The sequence below is a fragment of the Lycium barbarum genome, chromosome 1 (assembly GCF_019175385.1).
Source record: "Lycium barbarum isolate Lr01 chromosome 1, ASM1917538v2, whole genome shotgun sequence".
Lineage (NCBI taxonomy): Eukaryota > Viridiplantae > Streptophyta > Magnoliopsida > Solanales > Solanaceae > Lycium > Lycium barbarum.
The window spans coordinates 148,118,943-148,135,401 of NC_083337.1; the positions used below are offsets into that span (position 1 = coordinate 148,118,943).

Here is a 16,459-nt window from a genome sequence, read left to right on the forward strand (position 1 = left end):
TGTTGTCGCACAAAATTTTTTGTGGGAGAGGCAAGGGCTAGTCTCCTCTTCTCATCTCCTTCTTATTTAGGAGTAGTATTATTTAGTAGTCGCATAGTATCTTATTCTTAAATTCTTATTACTACATGCTTCCTTTGCTTTGTTTACCTTACCATTTCACTGTCGTTATTTTCCTCCTTACCCTGCCTTGATTACATTCTTTTGAGCCGAAAGTCTCTCGAAAATAGCCTCTCTACCCACAATGGTAGGGATAAGGTCTGTGCACATCCTACCCATCTCAGACCTCACTTGTGTTGAGATATCATATTATTCCTAATATCAACACTTTCTCCGAATACTACATCATCTATTAAACTTACAATTACTATTCCTGGTCCCGATCTTTTTTCCAAATAAACTTATCAATTTAAGCAACAGTACTAATAATGTGCCCTTCCCTATTTTCAAATTAGCTACAACATCAATTAAAGGTATACTACAAAATAAAGATAAGAATGCTCAAATAGCATGTCCCCGCAGATTTATAGGCTGCTTGGTAGACGATGAAGAGTCGGATAAAATAACTACAGACCTATCGACCCAACCCATTCTCTTTGTTTTTTCTTTTTCTTTTTCTTTCAGCTTTTGGTCACGTTCTCTACACGAAATTCTTAGGCAGTATTTAAGACCTCAATAGAAATGACCGATTACATGCCACTCCAGATGTCAAAAGACGATCATTATACTGGTAAGAATCTAGCTCATTAGACAACTTCCCAACATGGCACATGCCACTGACACCAAAACATGTTTCAGTTCTGTTTTATGAAGCTCAACCTAGTAGTAATTCAGAACACATCCATTTCAGTTTATGTTTTGAAATTTCAGAATCTTTTAGGACACCATTTAGTTCCACAACCTTAACTTCTTCTGCAATCATCCGATCCAGCCAAGCACAGAGCAATTCCAACATATCCCAGGATGCACAAGCTCAATGGCAACCACATAAGATGTTCACGGAGAGGAGAAAAATTGCAAAAAAGTTCTCACATAACAATAATTCAACTGCTAAGAAATCAGAAAAAGACTTGAATGTGCTAGGAAATCAGGAGAGAACTTGAGCATAAAAGGCTTGTGAGCATCATAATACCCTCTTAAATTGAGCCTTCAAAAAGAATGTCTAAAGCCAACAATGTCATGACCCAAAAAAAAAAAAAATACATTGATATTTATCAGCTGGGTACAGTTATTTCAAACTTTAACTCTTTCATAATCCAAGATCTTCATCAAAATTCTAGCAAAAGACTGCACAACAGTAACCTAACATCCCATCTCACTTCAAAGGAATGAACCTTGATGAGTGAGTAGCACCAATACCAGGTCTTCCATGCTTGACAGGCTTGTACGAAATTGAGAACTCAGCCAGATAGTGGCCAATCATCTCAGGCTTGACCTCAATCTGATTGAATGTCTTTCCATTATAAATCCCAATGACACTTCCAATCATCTCAGGAACAATAATCATGTTCCTCAAATGAGTCTTGACAGGCTCTGGCTTCTCACCTGGTGGAGCCTCACGTTTCTGCATTAAAATGGTCAATGAGAAAGGTAGCAGACCAAACAAAGAATAAGCAATACCATATTATATATGCAAATGAACTCATACAAAACGTAAAGAAAGTAATACAATAAATAAAGGGAGCTTTCATTTCAATTGAAACATGAGAAAGGAAATGTAGGTCGTGTCCTCACTTGGAAGCAACTTGGAGAGGCAATGTAGACTTCAAATCCTCGAAAAACCAATTAAAACACATTATGACACTGGGGTTCACCATATATAAAAACTCCCTATCCGTGTGTCATTCATTTGAAATGAATTTCAGCCTCAGCCTCAGCCATTAAAATTTGAACGGCAGAGTGAGCAGAAAGGAGCAACTTGTCAAGGTTCTGTTGGACACGTCTATAGATCATCAAAGGTTAAGAAAAGCAAATGGAACTCAAAAGAGAAAAAACATAAATGATTCTTCCCTCAACCAAAATCTGTCAAGTACAGATTTTCGCATCACAATGGGACTACTAGTTTTCTAAAACCAACCTTAATCTAGATACAGTTACCAACTGTGTATACGAAAATAAATCAGATCTCAAACCAAAAAACCAAGCAGAGCCTTTTCTAAAATATGCTTTAAACAAACTTTTTATGCAAATGTTCAAGCGTTTTTTTTTTTTAGACTCCAGCATCAGAGTTATCATGAAAGACGTTTTACCTGACAGTCAAATACCTTATACGACCTTTTCACAGTTATATTAGTAGAAGGTGCCAAATCAGTCAACCACTGATAATGTCAGCCATTACACCCCAACAATAGAGCATTTCCTAATCTGGCAGAGTCGTAGAGATATTCATACATCGTGGAGTGGGCCGATTTGAGTACAAAAAGGGCTTGGTTCAACAAAACTTAAGGATTATTTGTACTACACCATAAATTCAAAATAAGGTACAGTTCCCCAGGAGCAATCTTAGCATAGTGCCCAGTGATGAGCTTTTGGGATGACAAATTTACTGTATAAGATAGAACTAAGTCAACAAAAGCAAAAGATCACATGTAAATAAGAAAAAACTGGGAAATAAATCGAAACACTTAACAGAATTGGAAAAACAATATGCATGGTCCATCCAATAAGAAGTAGACTATAAGTAATCCTCTCGTCATGAAGTCCATTTGTCATATCAATGCAAAGCAACCATGTAAAACAGCAAAAGACTACCTTGGCTATCACAGATAATCAAAAGAAAACTAGACACGTTTATGTACAGCTGAATGACTATCTTAAGCTTCATCAAGTTCTATGATGTTGCATTGTGAAATATTCCACTGCCAAGAAGCGTATAGAGCAACTACATAAGTAGTACTCCCTCCGTCCCAAAAAGATTGTCTTACTTTCCTTATTAGTTTGTCCGAAAAAGATTGGCACATTTCTATATTTAGAAACAATTTAACTTTATGAGATGATTTATAGCCACACAGATATCTAAGGCTTATTTTGAACCACACATTTCTAAAGTCTTTCTTTATTTCTTAAACTGCGTGCCAAGTCAAACTAAGACAATCTTTTTGGGATGAAGGGAGTAATGTCTATCACAAGGCATATAATAGTTGGTCACTAGACGTAAAAAGAAAAGAAATGTTTTTTTTTTAAGACAAGGGAACCCGCAGCCACTATTCTTTGAGTGCGCACAGGGTAAACCCCGCTCCTGTGTAATAGCCCGCAAACCACACAGGAGAGATAACCCTGCTGTCATAGGCAGAGGGTTTTGAACTTGAGACCTCAATTATGGAAGCCCCATGCTCAACCAACTGAGCCACCCTTGCATAAATGTTATGAACCGGACAAGCAACTGAAAAGGGACTAATAGTTTGAACGCCTACCGCCTTGCGCAGCTTCTTGATCAAGGCCATTGGCTTCCTCTTCAAACCTCTCTGGAACCTAAAACAAATAAAAACCACTTAATAAGAAGCATCAACAAATATCACCACAAATCTAAGGAAACTACGGCACACAAACTCATACATATCAAACTAAACATAATTTGACTACATAGTAAAATAAAGCTACATCAATAATAGAGTAGTACTCCCTCCATGTTTAAGATGTAACACTAAGGGGTCGCTTGGTTGCTGTTTAGGCGGTGATTTATTCAAGTAGTAAATCATGCATAACTTGTACCATGTTTGATAACATTTGTAAGATTCAAACCACCAAATACTGTGTTTGGTTAGCAATTTAGAATCTCGCATTACAAAACATGTAGAAGTATGAGTTACGAGGAAATCTATGTATTATTTTATGCAGGATAGAAGTAATACCTGTATTACTCTAAATAGGAAGCAAAAGACCCCTAAGGGAGGGAGTTGGGAGTTATTCATGTACTAAAACTAGCATAGCTAATACTATGAATGGTAGCTTTTGAGCTGTGTTGTATAATATTTAGCACGATGTCTGGTTATTAATTTACAATACCAAAAAGTCATGTATAAATGTGGGCTAGCTAGAAGATTGAATAACTAATCCATGCATCACTAATTCCTCTAACTAGCAAGCAAACGATCCCTAAGTGATCATGTGAAAATGAAGTAACCTTCTGCGAGGACGAGCATTGAAGAGCTTGACAAGGTCATCAGTGGACATGTCGAGAAGAGCATCGAGATCCACACCTCTGTAGCTAAACTTCTTAAACGTCCTCTTTCTTGGCTGCCCTGCTGCCTCAACATCTGCCTGTAAACCAAATAAATATGTGAGTTGAGACACAGAAACAGCGAAAATGTGAATGTATGAAGATAGTTACCATGGTTGTGGAGATGGCTGAGGAACTCTCTCACTAGGGGCTAGGGTTTTTGGATTGATGAGAGATTTTGGAGGTTAGAATGGGCTTTTTGATTGATCCGGTATGTAAGCTGCAATTAGGCAGGCCCAGAATATTAGTCCAACATGCTTTAAGTGACTTGCGATTGGGCCGACTGCTACATTCTTGCTTGGCCAATTCGCAGTAATGTCCTTATTTTGGGGTGGTCTTTAATTTTTGTTCATCAAAATGAAAGTATTTAACTTTTATCCTTTGCCTAAAATATCAAGGTTCCGGGTTTGAATTTCTGCTCAAGCGAAAATTAAAAAACAAAATAGCTAGGCAGAGGTTGCCTACAAACTCTGTCCCACCGGGCATAGTTTGCCTGCAAAACTCTACCTTAAGGCAAAGTGTGCAGACAAATAATGTCTGATGGGGCAGAGTTGCCTGCAAACTAGGCCTTAAGGTAAAGTTTTGCAGGTAAACTATGCCTTAGCAAACTCTATTTTAAGGTAGAGTTTTGGCCATTTAAAGGCAAAATTCTACCTTGCGAATTCAAACCTCTGCTTTGCGAAATTCTTTCTTTTTTCTACTGAGCTGGGATTCGAACCCAGAACCTCGAGGTATTAGGCGAAGGTCAAAATTAAAGACCACCAATTTGAGGGACAAAAATTAAAGACCACCCCGAAAAAAGGATAATTCGAGCAAAAACATGTTCTTGCTTCTGGGGGAGTGCACAGATTGCTGATTTCAGAATATCTTTTTTTCACAGGTTGTCCTTCAAAGGCGTTGGTCTTTAATTTTTGTCCCTCAGATTGCTAGTCTTTAATTTTTGCCGTTTGCTTAAAAAAGTGGCTGAACATATCCTGAGGTTCTGGGTTCGAACCTCGCTCAGTCAAAAAAAAAATCACAAGGCAAGGCTTTGAGAAAATTCTGCCTTAAGGCAAAAGTTTGGCTTGCGAAATTTGCAAGGCAGAGTTCTTTATTTTTACTCTGCTGGAATTCTACAAAAGTTAAGTATGCCCGAATAGGCCTAATTTTGCTACAAAATTCTACCTTGCGATTTTTGTTTACTGAGCCGGAGTTCGGACACAGAACCTCGGGTTATTTTAGACGAATAAAAAAAGTTAAAAACCGGCAATTTGAGCGGAAAAAATTAAAGACTACTCCCGAATAAGGACAATCGTGCAAATTGCGCATTTGAGAATAGTTGAAGTTCATAGGACTATAATTTAGTTGTTAAAATAGAGGGAATTGTATAAAATCTCAATTTTGGGACTGATGTTTAATTTGTAGCCATAGTTGATTTTTTATTTTTTTTGTTAACATATCTCTTTGGAACCGCTTCAGAAATACAAGATTGAAATTGCAAAAAGTCATATTTGAAGTTTGGCAAACGTTCAATATTTTTTAGCTGAAGTGTGGTTTTGTCAAGACTAAACTAAGAACATTTTGCTTGAAGTTTGACATGACTTGCCAAGGTCAATTTTGCAGTCCTTCCGTCCCAATTTATACAGTGATCTCCTAATAGACCTTTAGGTTATGAGGTGAGCTCATTTTCTAAAGTATAATTGGATAGCTTAACCCAAATGATGTAGGACAAACTAAAGTCCATGCATTGGACTTAAATTAAAAAATGACTTCAGCTAATAAAGGACTTGGTCTAAATTTGGCGTGGACTTCGAAACAAGAAACTTAAGTGCCTACAGTTTGATACTTGAATAAAAGTAAAATAAATACTACGGTTTTTTGTTTCTTTCTGTGTTTGGTAAAATGCGTTATTTAAACAGGAAAAGGATCTATTCTAGTATAATTGTGTCCATTACTCAATGGAGCAATTGATGTGAAACACACGAATTAGAGAAACATTGAGGGCTTAGATCATTAGAATAGCTCAAGTTCACGTTCACAAGTTGATGTGGACGTCACTGTTATAAAAAATGATTTTACAATCGTTTGGTCTATGAGCAAGAACATCCAATTTAAACCCCAAAAAATAATAAAAAATAAGAGGAGGAAGTTGCTTCTCTATTCAATTTTTGCTTATTGAAGCAAACACCTATTTTGCCCAATTTTCAATTTTTACAATTGCAGTTTTGAGCTCTTGCTGGAGACTAGACCTTGCAGGTAACAAAACCATGTTTTTCCAGACACAAGCAGATTGGGACAAAACATCTTCTTCTTCGTACAGCTCATAAATGGATTCTGCTTCTTCCTTCACATTTTTTACCATTTCAAGACATTTGATGTCCTCTGGTTCCACCAACAGTTTATTTTCTCCATCTTTCCATGCTATTAACTGCATTTTCCACAAAAATTTAAAAAAATTAAACAGTGTTCTGATGAATTTTTAAGCATTAAAGATTAATAATAACATATAAATGTTATGTCGGAATTACAACTGGTATGTAATTTAGTTGCGAGGACTAACTTCCGTCTATAAGTGATAAGTGATTTTCTCCCTTTAGATATAAAAAAAAAAAAAAGTCTTTTCTTTCTCATAAAAATATTTTCTTAGAAAATGGCTTTCGCCGTATCAAACATAGAGTCAGTTTGGATGGGCTTATGACTTTTGACTTATAGAGTCTGTTTGGATGGGCTTATTTTAAGCAGCTTATAAATTGTTTGCAGCTTATAAGCTAAAAAAAATAAGTTGGGGTAGCCCAACTTATTTTTTTTTGCTGTTTTCAGCTTATAAACTGTTTTAGATAAGCTAAGTCAAACGGGCCCAATTATTTTTTTGAGCTTATTTTAAGCACAAAATGACTTTAAGCTGACCAGCCAAACACTCAAAAAAGCTGAAAACAGCTTATAAGCAACTTATAAGCCAATCCAGACGGGCTCATAAGCCAAAAACCGTGAGTTATCTAGCTTATGACTTTCGGCTTATTTTTTGTGTTTTTTGGCTTAAAAGCACCTAAAATAAGCCAATCCAAACAAGCTGATGTTCGCTCCACAATTGATGTTATTAGAATTGAACGCTATAAATACAATTGAGATAAGAATCTTACCGATGGTCTTGAGGCGCCTATGGTATTGGTGCAGTATAGCCTGGCGTTATCAACAAGATTACAGTATTTAGGAAATGCATTTGCAAATCTCTTGTGAGATGTCAATTGGGACTTTACTCTAACTGCTCTCCCTGTTGATATAGCTCGCCTGCATAGAAAAATTTTCAAGCTATAAGACAAAAGAATATAAGATGTTACCCCTAACCAGAAATTTCAAATTGTCAACTCTTGAAAAATAAACTAAAAAACAATTTAATTTAAGCTATAAAAATATATTTTAGATATAGTTTCCCGTTGACTTGACTTGTTTTCCAAAGTTAAGTTGATACGCCTCAATTCCAAGTAAGTTGCAATTGATCATATAATCTTCAGCGTCGCGCCATTTAATTGCATCTTAGTCCTACTAACATTATGAACTCCTTGAATATAACATTTAAAGTTTTAGAAAGTTACTAAACGATGTTTAACACACTACATGTACTAGAAGGAAGTAAACTATACCTGATACCTCTAACAACAGCTAGGTAAGGATCACATACAACTCCAACCAATTCTATTCTGTAAGGTTTAGTGATATTCTTAGCCTCTTCTCCTTCTTCTTGTTCAACTTGTTCCCAATAATTTTCACTAACTGTGCCATCCTCTGCAACCTTGTAACCGTCCCCCATACGATATCGATATTCGTGTACGTTTCTTGCCATGGCTATGGTCTGTTCAACAAATGGCTCCCATGATAAGGTTCCATCCATTATAACATCGCGCCCTTCGTTTAAAGCTGTGACTAGCAGGGAAGATGCTGCATTTGTTGAATTTTGATGTACCTGTAATTTATAATATATTGAGAACAATTTAATTTCTTGTTACTACTTTTGCGGGTCCTAATAATAACAAATTTTAGTCAAGATTGTGGGTATGTTAGGCAGAAGGAAATGTTTTCCTGAAAAATAAGTAATTTTCTTACTTATCTTTTAATGTTTGGTAAGTAAATAGAAAATATTATCCCAAAAATAATTATATACAATTTAGACAAAAGGGTGGAAGTGGATGGGGGAATGAGAGGTTGGGGGTCGGGGTGGGAATAGGGGGTTGCGATGGGGGAGGGGGTAGAATGTTGGGGGTGCTAGAGGCGTACGGGGCCATGGGCGGGGGAATATGGGGGCAGGGGTGAGGCTGGGAGGGAGACAATCAACATTGAATGCTTTTCATGGAACATTTATTCTTTTTACTTTCACCACGAAAGTCGTTTTCTCAATAAATGAAAAGAAAATATTTTGACCAATCAAACGTGATAATATTGGAAAACATTTTGCTCTCTACCAAACACATTCTGCATAAGTAAGAAGTATTGTTACCAATTCTGCTGTTTGAAGCATGTCATGATGGTGGCCTCTTGAGCTGATGGCTCTGTAAATTACATCAGTCTCCTTGAAAGCATCTGCCTCTACCACCACAGCATTATCAGCTGCTTCGGACCAAAATGACCTGCCAAACATTGTTGTCAAAATTTTACTTCAACTACATACATTATACTTGAACTATTTTATGAGTCAAACCACCATTTTCATGTGAACTATACAACAACAATAACATATCCAATGGAATCCCATAGATGGAGTCTGGGAAGGTAGAATGGACGCAGACCTTACCTCTAGCTCGTAGAGATAGAAAGGTTGTCTCCAGTTTCATGTGAACTACAGCCCCAAAAATGGAAAAATTAAACATAATTCAGCTTAATAAATTTTTATATATTTTGATCTCTCAACCATGCTATTATGCACATAATAACTGTCGTGTTCTTTTATACTAACAAGTTATTTCCTATTTTGTTGTAACGATTTGACATCCATCTACTAATTGGCAGGAGTATAAGATTTAAGTTAAAAACACAGATAGTGTACTAAGTTTGTATACTACTAATATAGTATAACATGTTACCATTTTTATTGTACTAATTAAGTTACTCGATTAAAGATTATCTTGAAAATTTGCGTGCACAGTTACCTTGCAAGTGATTTAATAATATAAATATCTTTCATATTATCAGTACAAAAAATCTTTATTGTGATTGTTGGGGTAGGTGACAGAATAACAAATACTACCTAATATGGATAAAATTAGAGAAGTAGTAGGTGAGCTGAAATTACGTACTGTTTGAGGATGTCTTTAAGGACAGTGCTTTTGCCAGCTCCCATTCCACCACCCATAAGGAGGAGCACTGGACTTCTTTGACTGTGAGCCACAGGTACCATCACATCTGTACATTTGGACTCTCTCCCATTTGATGATACTGTTCCAATTGCCTTCATCTCATCCACCAACGTAGAAATTGCTCTTGTCACTTTCAAATGCTTTGTTATCTTCTCGAATCTTTGCTTCCTATAATTAAAAATCTCACACCAATATTAGTTGATGATTAACTAATGTGTTAGTAGATCTTTAATTTAACTAAGTGAATTGGTGAATGCAGAATTTTGTATAAACGCTGTCGATCTAGGGGTTTTAAAACTTTACTTTTTGTCTTAAACTAATGCGTACGTTGCTATGATTTACACTTAGTACAAAACGGTGTCAAATAACATTACTTGGCTGAAAGTGTCCCAACTATTCTTGGTTCTTGCTATTGTATAGTTAAACTCTCCGTTTGTCCGAGTATCTTTTGGTTACTATAGTGAAATATTGTTATAGAAAATATATAATATAGCATAACATAAAAATACGTTCTAAAGAAAACTTGGCTGCTAGTAAAAGATTCTTTCATCAATTAAGCTATTTCTCACTTGTCCTGATCTATCACTCCTCTCAGACACTTATCTTCAAGTTCACTTTCAGGAAGGGGACCATTAGCTGTCTACAACTCAGAATGTACAAATAAATTGTAAAAACGTTTGTCTACTTGTATGTCCGACATGTTTGAAGAAAATAGCAAAGTTATGAAATTTCAATATTTGGTACTTATAGTTATCTAGTAAATCCATTTTTGTTTTCAAGTTATCTAGAATATTTCAAATGTGTCAATCGGGTTCCATTGATTTGTTTCGAACTCTACTTTCAAAAGTCGGATTTCATCACCACTAGACCCATGCTAATCTCCAGCCAGGAGTATGTTCACTTGTAAAAACCAAAAACTCGACGATAATGATTATTTTTTAATTGTACCAATTAAAAAATGTCTATTTGTGATTTTTTTTCCTAATCTCCAGCCTCCCCCTCGACCCCCAAAACTGACCTCACAAAATAAAAAAGGGAAAATGGTCAAAAATACCCCTCTACTTTGGAAAAGGGGCTAAAAATATCCTATGAACTTATTTTGGATCAAAAATACCCCTCCCGTCCTTAAAGTTTTCAAATATACCCCTGCCTTGATGGAAATTATCCGCCAAAATAATCCGAAATTATTTTTTAAACCCGCTCCATCATTTAAACCCGACTCAACTAAATAATAATCCATAAGATCCCCTTATTTCCCCAATACGTAGGTATGAACTTTGAGGGAATAAGGAGATCTTATGAATTATTATTTAGTTGAGTCGGGTTTAAATGATGGAGCGGGTTTAAAAAGTAATTTGTGGTTATTTTGGGGGATAATTTCTGTTAAAACAGGGATACATTTGAAAATTTTAAGGATGAGAGAAGTATTTTTTATCCAAAATAAATTCGGAAGATATTTTTAACCCTTTTTTAAAGTAGACGATATTTTTTATCCTTTTTTCTAAAATAGAAGTTTTGATTTTCAATATCTTCTGTCCATAAAAATCAATGGGACCACTGTCAGTATACGGGAAATAAGGTGAAACTAGAATTTTGGTCCTCAATTTTAAGCCCCCACCATGTGAGAGTATTGATTGACAGAAAGCCTTTGCAAAATTGACAGAAAAGATTAATTTTAATGCAACTTCATTGATCATTGAATTTCCTCCGCTCCCAGTTGATCAGATCATGCCCCACGCCAACCACATGTTCTTATTCACCACTACCATTATAATAATCCGTATCATGTGTTCAATGCGACACATTATTTATTTTGTCTGTATATAAGTACAAAATTAGAAATTATATTATATATAAAATAAGCTTTATAGGGAAAAGTATTTCCGAATATACTCGAAAAATCTGGAATAGAAAATCCATATTGACCTTTCGATATACTAATAACGTCATATACTATGACAATATGGTTCACTTATTGAAGGAGTCCGCGACTTTTGTAGGATAAAAAAAAAAAAAAAGTTGAACCAAACTAACACAAAAAAAAAAAAATATATATATATATATATATATAAAGTAGGTTTCACGCACTAATTTAGTGCGTGAAAGGACCAAACTGCAAAAATAAAAGTTTGGCCTTTCACGCACAAAATTTGTGCGTGAATGAGCCCAAAGTCAATTCTTGATTGTGTGCATATTTGATTGCCACGTTTTGGTAATATGGGCCACTTTTGTCTTTCCATTCTAGACTTCTCTATTTTTCTGCATTGCCTGTTTCTTTCCTTTAAAAACTTTGGTTATCTGCCTTAACATAGGCTTGACATTTTTATTTTTCTTTCTGTGTAAAAATATTTCTCACATTTTCTTAATAGAAAGAACTCAATCAACTGAACAAATATTAGTTAGAATACACAAAATTGATGCATTTTAAGGATAATAAGTTACAACTATAAGAAAAGTATGTGGCTTCTCTTTTTTGTTTTTGCATATTTTCTTCTGTGACTAAAATTGCCAAACATGTTTTTCGTATAGCACAAAAGAGCGTGCATAACATTTATGTATGTAGCTTAATGTATTGTAAGTTTGATTAAGCACATAGTTTAGTACAAGCTAACCTAACTTATATGCTAAACTTTTAAGATAGGATACCACATCAAATAATGCAGATATTTAATAATGTAAATTAATTTTTTTCTAAGATAAGATAATATTTATTTAGTAATGTAAATTGCACTTTAAAGAAGAAATTATTTTGGACAATTTTTGAATTTTATTTTATAAATGCTACATAAATCTCTACAAATTTTTATAATCTTTATTTAGTAATGCAAATTGCACTTTAAAGAAGAAATTATTTTGGACAATTTTTGAATTTTATTTTATAAATGCTACATAAATCTCTACAAATTTTTATAATCTTTATTTAGTAATGTAAATTGCACTTTAAAGAAGAAATTATTTTGGACAATTTTTGAATTTTATTTTATAAATGCTACATAAATCTCTACAAATTTTTATAATCTTTATTTAGTAATGTAAATTGCACTTTAAAGAAGAAATTATTTTGGACAATTTTTGAATTTTATTTTATAAATGCTACATAAATCTCTACAATTTTTTATGCATAACCTGAATTTAATTAGTTTTTAAATATCTGCATTATTTGATGTGGTATCCTATCTTAACGGTTTAACATATAAGTTAGGTTAGCCTGTACTAAACTATGTGCTTAATCAAACTTACAATACATTAAGCTACATACATAAATGTTATGCACGCTCTTTTGTGCTATACGAAAAACATGTTTGGCAATTTTAGTCACAGAAGAAAATATGCAAAAATAAAACAAAAAAGAGAAGCCACATACTTTTCTTATAGTTGTAACTTATTATCCTTAAAATGCATCAATTCTGTGTATTCTAACTAATATTTGTTCAGTTGATTGAGTTCTTTCTATTAAGAAAATGTGAGAAATATTTTTACACAGAAAGAAAAATAAAAATGTCAAGCCTATGTTAAGGCAGATAACCAAAGTTTTTAAAGGAAAGAAACAGACAATGCAGAAAAATAGAGAGGTCTAGAATGGAAAGACAAAAGTGGCCCACATTACCAAAACGTGGCAATCAAATATGCACACATACAGCACACAATCAAGAATTGACTTTGGGCTCATTCACGCACAAATTTCGTGCGTGAAAGGCCAAACTCTTATTTTTGTAATTTGGTCCTTTCACGCACTAAATTAGTGCGTGAAAAATACTTATGTTTTTTTTTTTTTTTGTGTTAGTTTGATTCAACTTTTTTTTTTTTGTACTACAAAAGTCGCGGACTCCTTATTTAAGTGAATGATAATGCATGACCTTTTTTATTTATTTAACTATTTGGTATCTAAAATTTTACCGGCTCGATTATTTCATACAATCGAAATAGTCCAAAAGCTATTCCTTTAAATTTGAAAATTTTGATTAATAGTAGCAGGATGTTATTCATTCACCAAACATTTGAATGACTATAGAGCCTATTTGGATTGGCTTATTTCAGGTATTTTTAAGTCAAAATAGATTTTAAATACTTTTGAAGTATTTGGGTAAAATAAAAAAAAATGCTTTTAAACACTTATTTTAAATACTTTTGAAGTATTTGGGTAAAATAAGAAAAGTGTTTTTAAACACTTACTTCTAAGCCAAAACAATCAAAATAAGCCAAAAGTCATAAGCTAGAATTTCTAACTTATGACTTTTGACTTATAAGTCAAAAATTATAAGCCCAACCAAACGAGTCTATGAGCCCGTTTGGATTGGCTTATAAGTTGCTTATAAGCTGTTTTCAGTTTTTTTTTAGTGTTTGGCTGGCCAGCTTAAAGTCATTTTGTGCTTAAAATAAGCTCAAAAAAATAATTGAGCCCATTTGACTTAGCTTATCTAAAGCAGCTTATAAGCTGAAAACAGCTTATAAGCCAAAAAAAAAAAAGTTAGACTACCCCAACTTATTTTTTTTTTAGCTTATAAGCTGTTTGCAGCTTATAAGCATAAGGCCATCCAAACTGGCTCTATATCTAGATGTGGTAGGTTTGTATCTGGACCTCACATAAACACGAAGACAAAATAGTTTTAAAGACAATCAAATTACCTTGTAGCCGCCAGCACCATATCCTTGAGCTTTTTTTGCTCAGAATCAACACTTAACACCTTCAACAACAAAAATGTTGACCTTGTTAATGAACTTCATTTTGTGGTTAATCAAAAATTAATCTTTTTTGATTTTCTTGCTTCTTGATGTCAAATGAAAATTAATAACAAAGATACATACCTGGCTAATTAACATAGAAACTTTACTCCAATGAAAAGCAAAATAAGCAAGAATGCAACTCTCTAATTCATTCTCCAATTTGATATACAAAGATTCAGCATCTTCTTCATTTGCAAAGTATTCAAAGATGGTATTATCACACCCTTTGGATCTCTTCAAGTATTCCTGTACTAGCTCCATTAACCTTGGACACTCACTTTCATCTTTAAACCCCAATTGCCTTGCTACACCATGTAATCCAACATCACAAAATATACACAAATTAATATAATTTATTTAACCAAACTCTCAAAATCTGTTTATTTTGAAAAGTGATTTTTGTTAGAATTGATTTTTAAGAGTACTTTGAAGAGTAGCTCGTTATGTTTAGAGCAATAATTTCAAAAAAACTACTTTTTTTCAACTTCAGAAAAACACAGATTCTGCTACTTCTCAAAAACAAGCTATTTCTCTTAAAATTGGCCAAACACATCTAACTCTCTAAAATAAACATATTTAAAAAAAAAAAAAACACTTTAAGTTTCAGATGGTTGGCCAAACGAGCTATAAGATAATTCAAATGATTATGAATCAAGAAAATAAAATGGAGAAAAAGCTAAGGTTTGAAATTCCAAAAGAAATTTAGAACTCACCAACATAATGGGAAAACTTTTCGAGTCTACCACCAGCACGACCAGATTCAGTTGTGTCCAAAATAGGAGCAAGGGGATTTATCATCATGTAATTATCAACTTTGGTTTTATATTTGCGAAGATGATGCATGGCTAAAGCAGATATTATTCTCACAAGACTTGCAGGCAATATATAAGAAGTTATAACCACTTCTCCATCTGTAGGAAAATAAAAGAAGTTTATATAAGAAAGAGAAAAGAATTTTGTAAGTGTGAATATGGTCAATAATATGCATACAATTCAACAAAGACACAATAAGAATACTGATGATATTTCGTTGACAATAGAATTAAAGAGGTCAAAGTCAAACTTAAGAATAATGGGGAGAAGAAGGGACTTAGTGGGTCACATTTTAGCATGTGTAATTTCTTTTTTGGTTGTAGTACTGTAGAAGAAAGAGTCTTTCAACTAGGAGTTGAATTTTCTTTCTTGGTTTCTGCCTTTTAAGCTGGAGTCTGAATTATTTGGGAACTTATAATGATGATGATTAGTTACAATGAGGGAAGAAATAGATAAAAAGGTACTTAGCCTTTTTTTTTTAAAAAAGAGTCAACTTATCCTTTGGATGATGAAAAAATAAAAAAGTCACTGTTGGATGTTGCACATCATTTTATTTACTTTTAAGGGTGGGGTGGTGGACCTGAAAGAAGATGTGAACTTCATGTTCCAACTAACAGAAATAAATTGGGAAAAGAGTTTTAAAAAATCCCATAAAATATGCGAAAAATTCACAATATTTAGCCTTTGTTTATAATTTGGTTTAATCATGCCCCTATCGTGACTTCATTGAGCCAAAAATGTTCTTATCTTCAAACGGAACCTAAAAAGCATAGACTAAATTAGTGTTAATTAGCTTATTCATTTAACAGATTTGTCATCCCCGTCTTTTTAAGGACATATTTGTTCTATAACTGTATTTATGCAGCAACTTGTGAATCGGCATTTATGAAGCAATTTGGTTAAATTATACTATAGTAAATATTCTCACCAATTTAAGGCATCACATTGAAGACATTTTGTGCCATTTTTAAGCCACTCAAGTGTCATTTTACGCGATTTAAATTAGAAACTTTGGATAAAGATACAACAATCAAAATGTCATAGAACAGGAAAATTCATTACATTTTTTTAACTACTAAATATCTTTACATTCCGTCAAACCACCAGATGTCATTAGATAACTAAAATATATACCATGATCCCAATAAGACAGCCCAAAAACATAAGAATGAAAATCCACTATCAAAACAGTGTTTCCCTCAACTTTGCAATTATTCTATCATTATCAATAGAAGAATCAACAATGTTTTCTTCAAGATTTTGATTTCAATCCGGAAAGCATTTGATTTTGCTAAAAAAGAGGGCTAGGATCTTGATGAATGAGGAAAAGAAGTGTTGAGAGAAGAAGGGGTAGGATTCAGGGTAACAATTTAACGTG

The 16,459-nt window shown here is 33.8% G+C and overlaps 2 protein-coding genes across 2 annotated transcripts; both read right to left on the minus strand.

Annotated features, from left to right (window-relative positions):
* Positions 1-1,096: 1,096 nt before the first annotated feature.
* On the minus strand, positions 1,097-4,454 carry LOC132642637 (small ribosomal subunit protein uS19). Its single transcript, XM_060359726.1, has 4 exons — positions 4,328-4,454; positions 4,121-4,257; positions 3,411-3,468; positions 1,097-1,561 (listed from the first exon to the last, which is right to left on the minus strand). Exons 1-4 carry the CDS (start codon positions 4,328-4,330, stop codon positions 1,313-1,315), a joined length of 447 nt encoding a protein of 148 aa, XP_060215709.1. The 5' UTR covers positions 4,331-4,454; the 3' UTR covers positions 1,097-1,312.
* Positions 4,455-6,181: 1,727 nt separating this feature from the next.
* LOC132642649 (calmodulin calcium-dependent NAD kinase-like) lies at positions 6,182-15,497 on the minus strand. The gene is made up of 9 exons (XM_060359735.1): positions 15,371-15,497; positions 14,982-15,179; positions 14,350-14,573; positions 14,170-14,228; positions 9,484-9,711; positions 8,688-8,817; positions 7,837-8,156; positions 7,336-7,483; positions 6,182-6,623 (listed from the first exon to the last, which is right to left on the minus strand). The coding sequence occupies exons 1-9, from the start codon at positions 15,378-15,380 to the stop codon at positions 6,384-6,386; spliced, it is 1,557 nt and encodes a 518-aa protein (XP_060215718.1). The 5' UTR covers positions 15,381-15,497; the 3' UTR covers positions 6,182-6,383.
* Positions 15,498-16,459: the final 962 nt, after the last annotated feature.

Coding starts and splice junctions, on each gene's coding strand:
- LOC132642649 (XM_060359735.1), bottom strand. Junction 8,157..8,687: donor TGCTTCAAACAGCAGAATTG/GTAACAATACTT, acceptor TATAAATTACAG/GTACATCAAAATTCAACAAA. Junction 7,484..7,836: donor GCTGTTGTTAGAGGTATCAG/GTATAGTTTACT, acceptor TTTTCTATGCAG/GCGAGCTATATCAACAGGGA.
- LOC132642637 (XM_060359726.1), bottom strand. Junction 3,469..4,120: donor AATGCTCGTCCTCGCAGAAG/GTTACTTCATTT, acceptor TATTTGTTTTAG/GTTCCAGAGAGGTTTGAAGA. Junction 1,562..3,410: donor TCAAGAAGCTGCGCAAGGCG/GTAGGCGTTCAA, acceptor ATTTTAATGCAG/AAACGTGAGGCTCCACCAGG.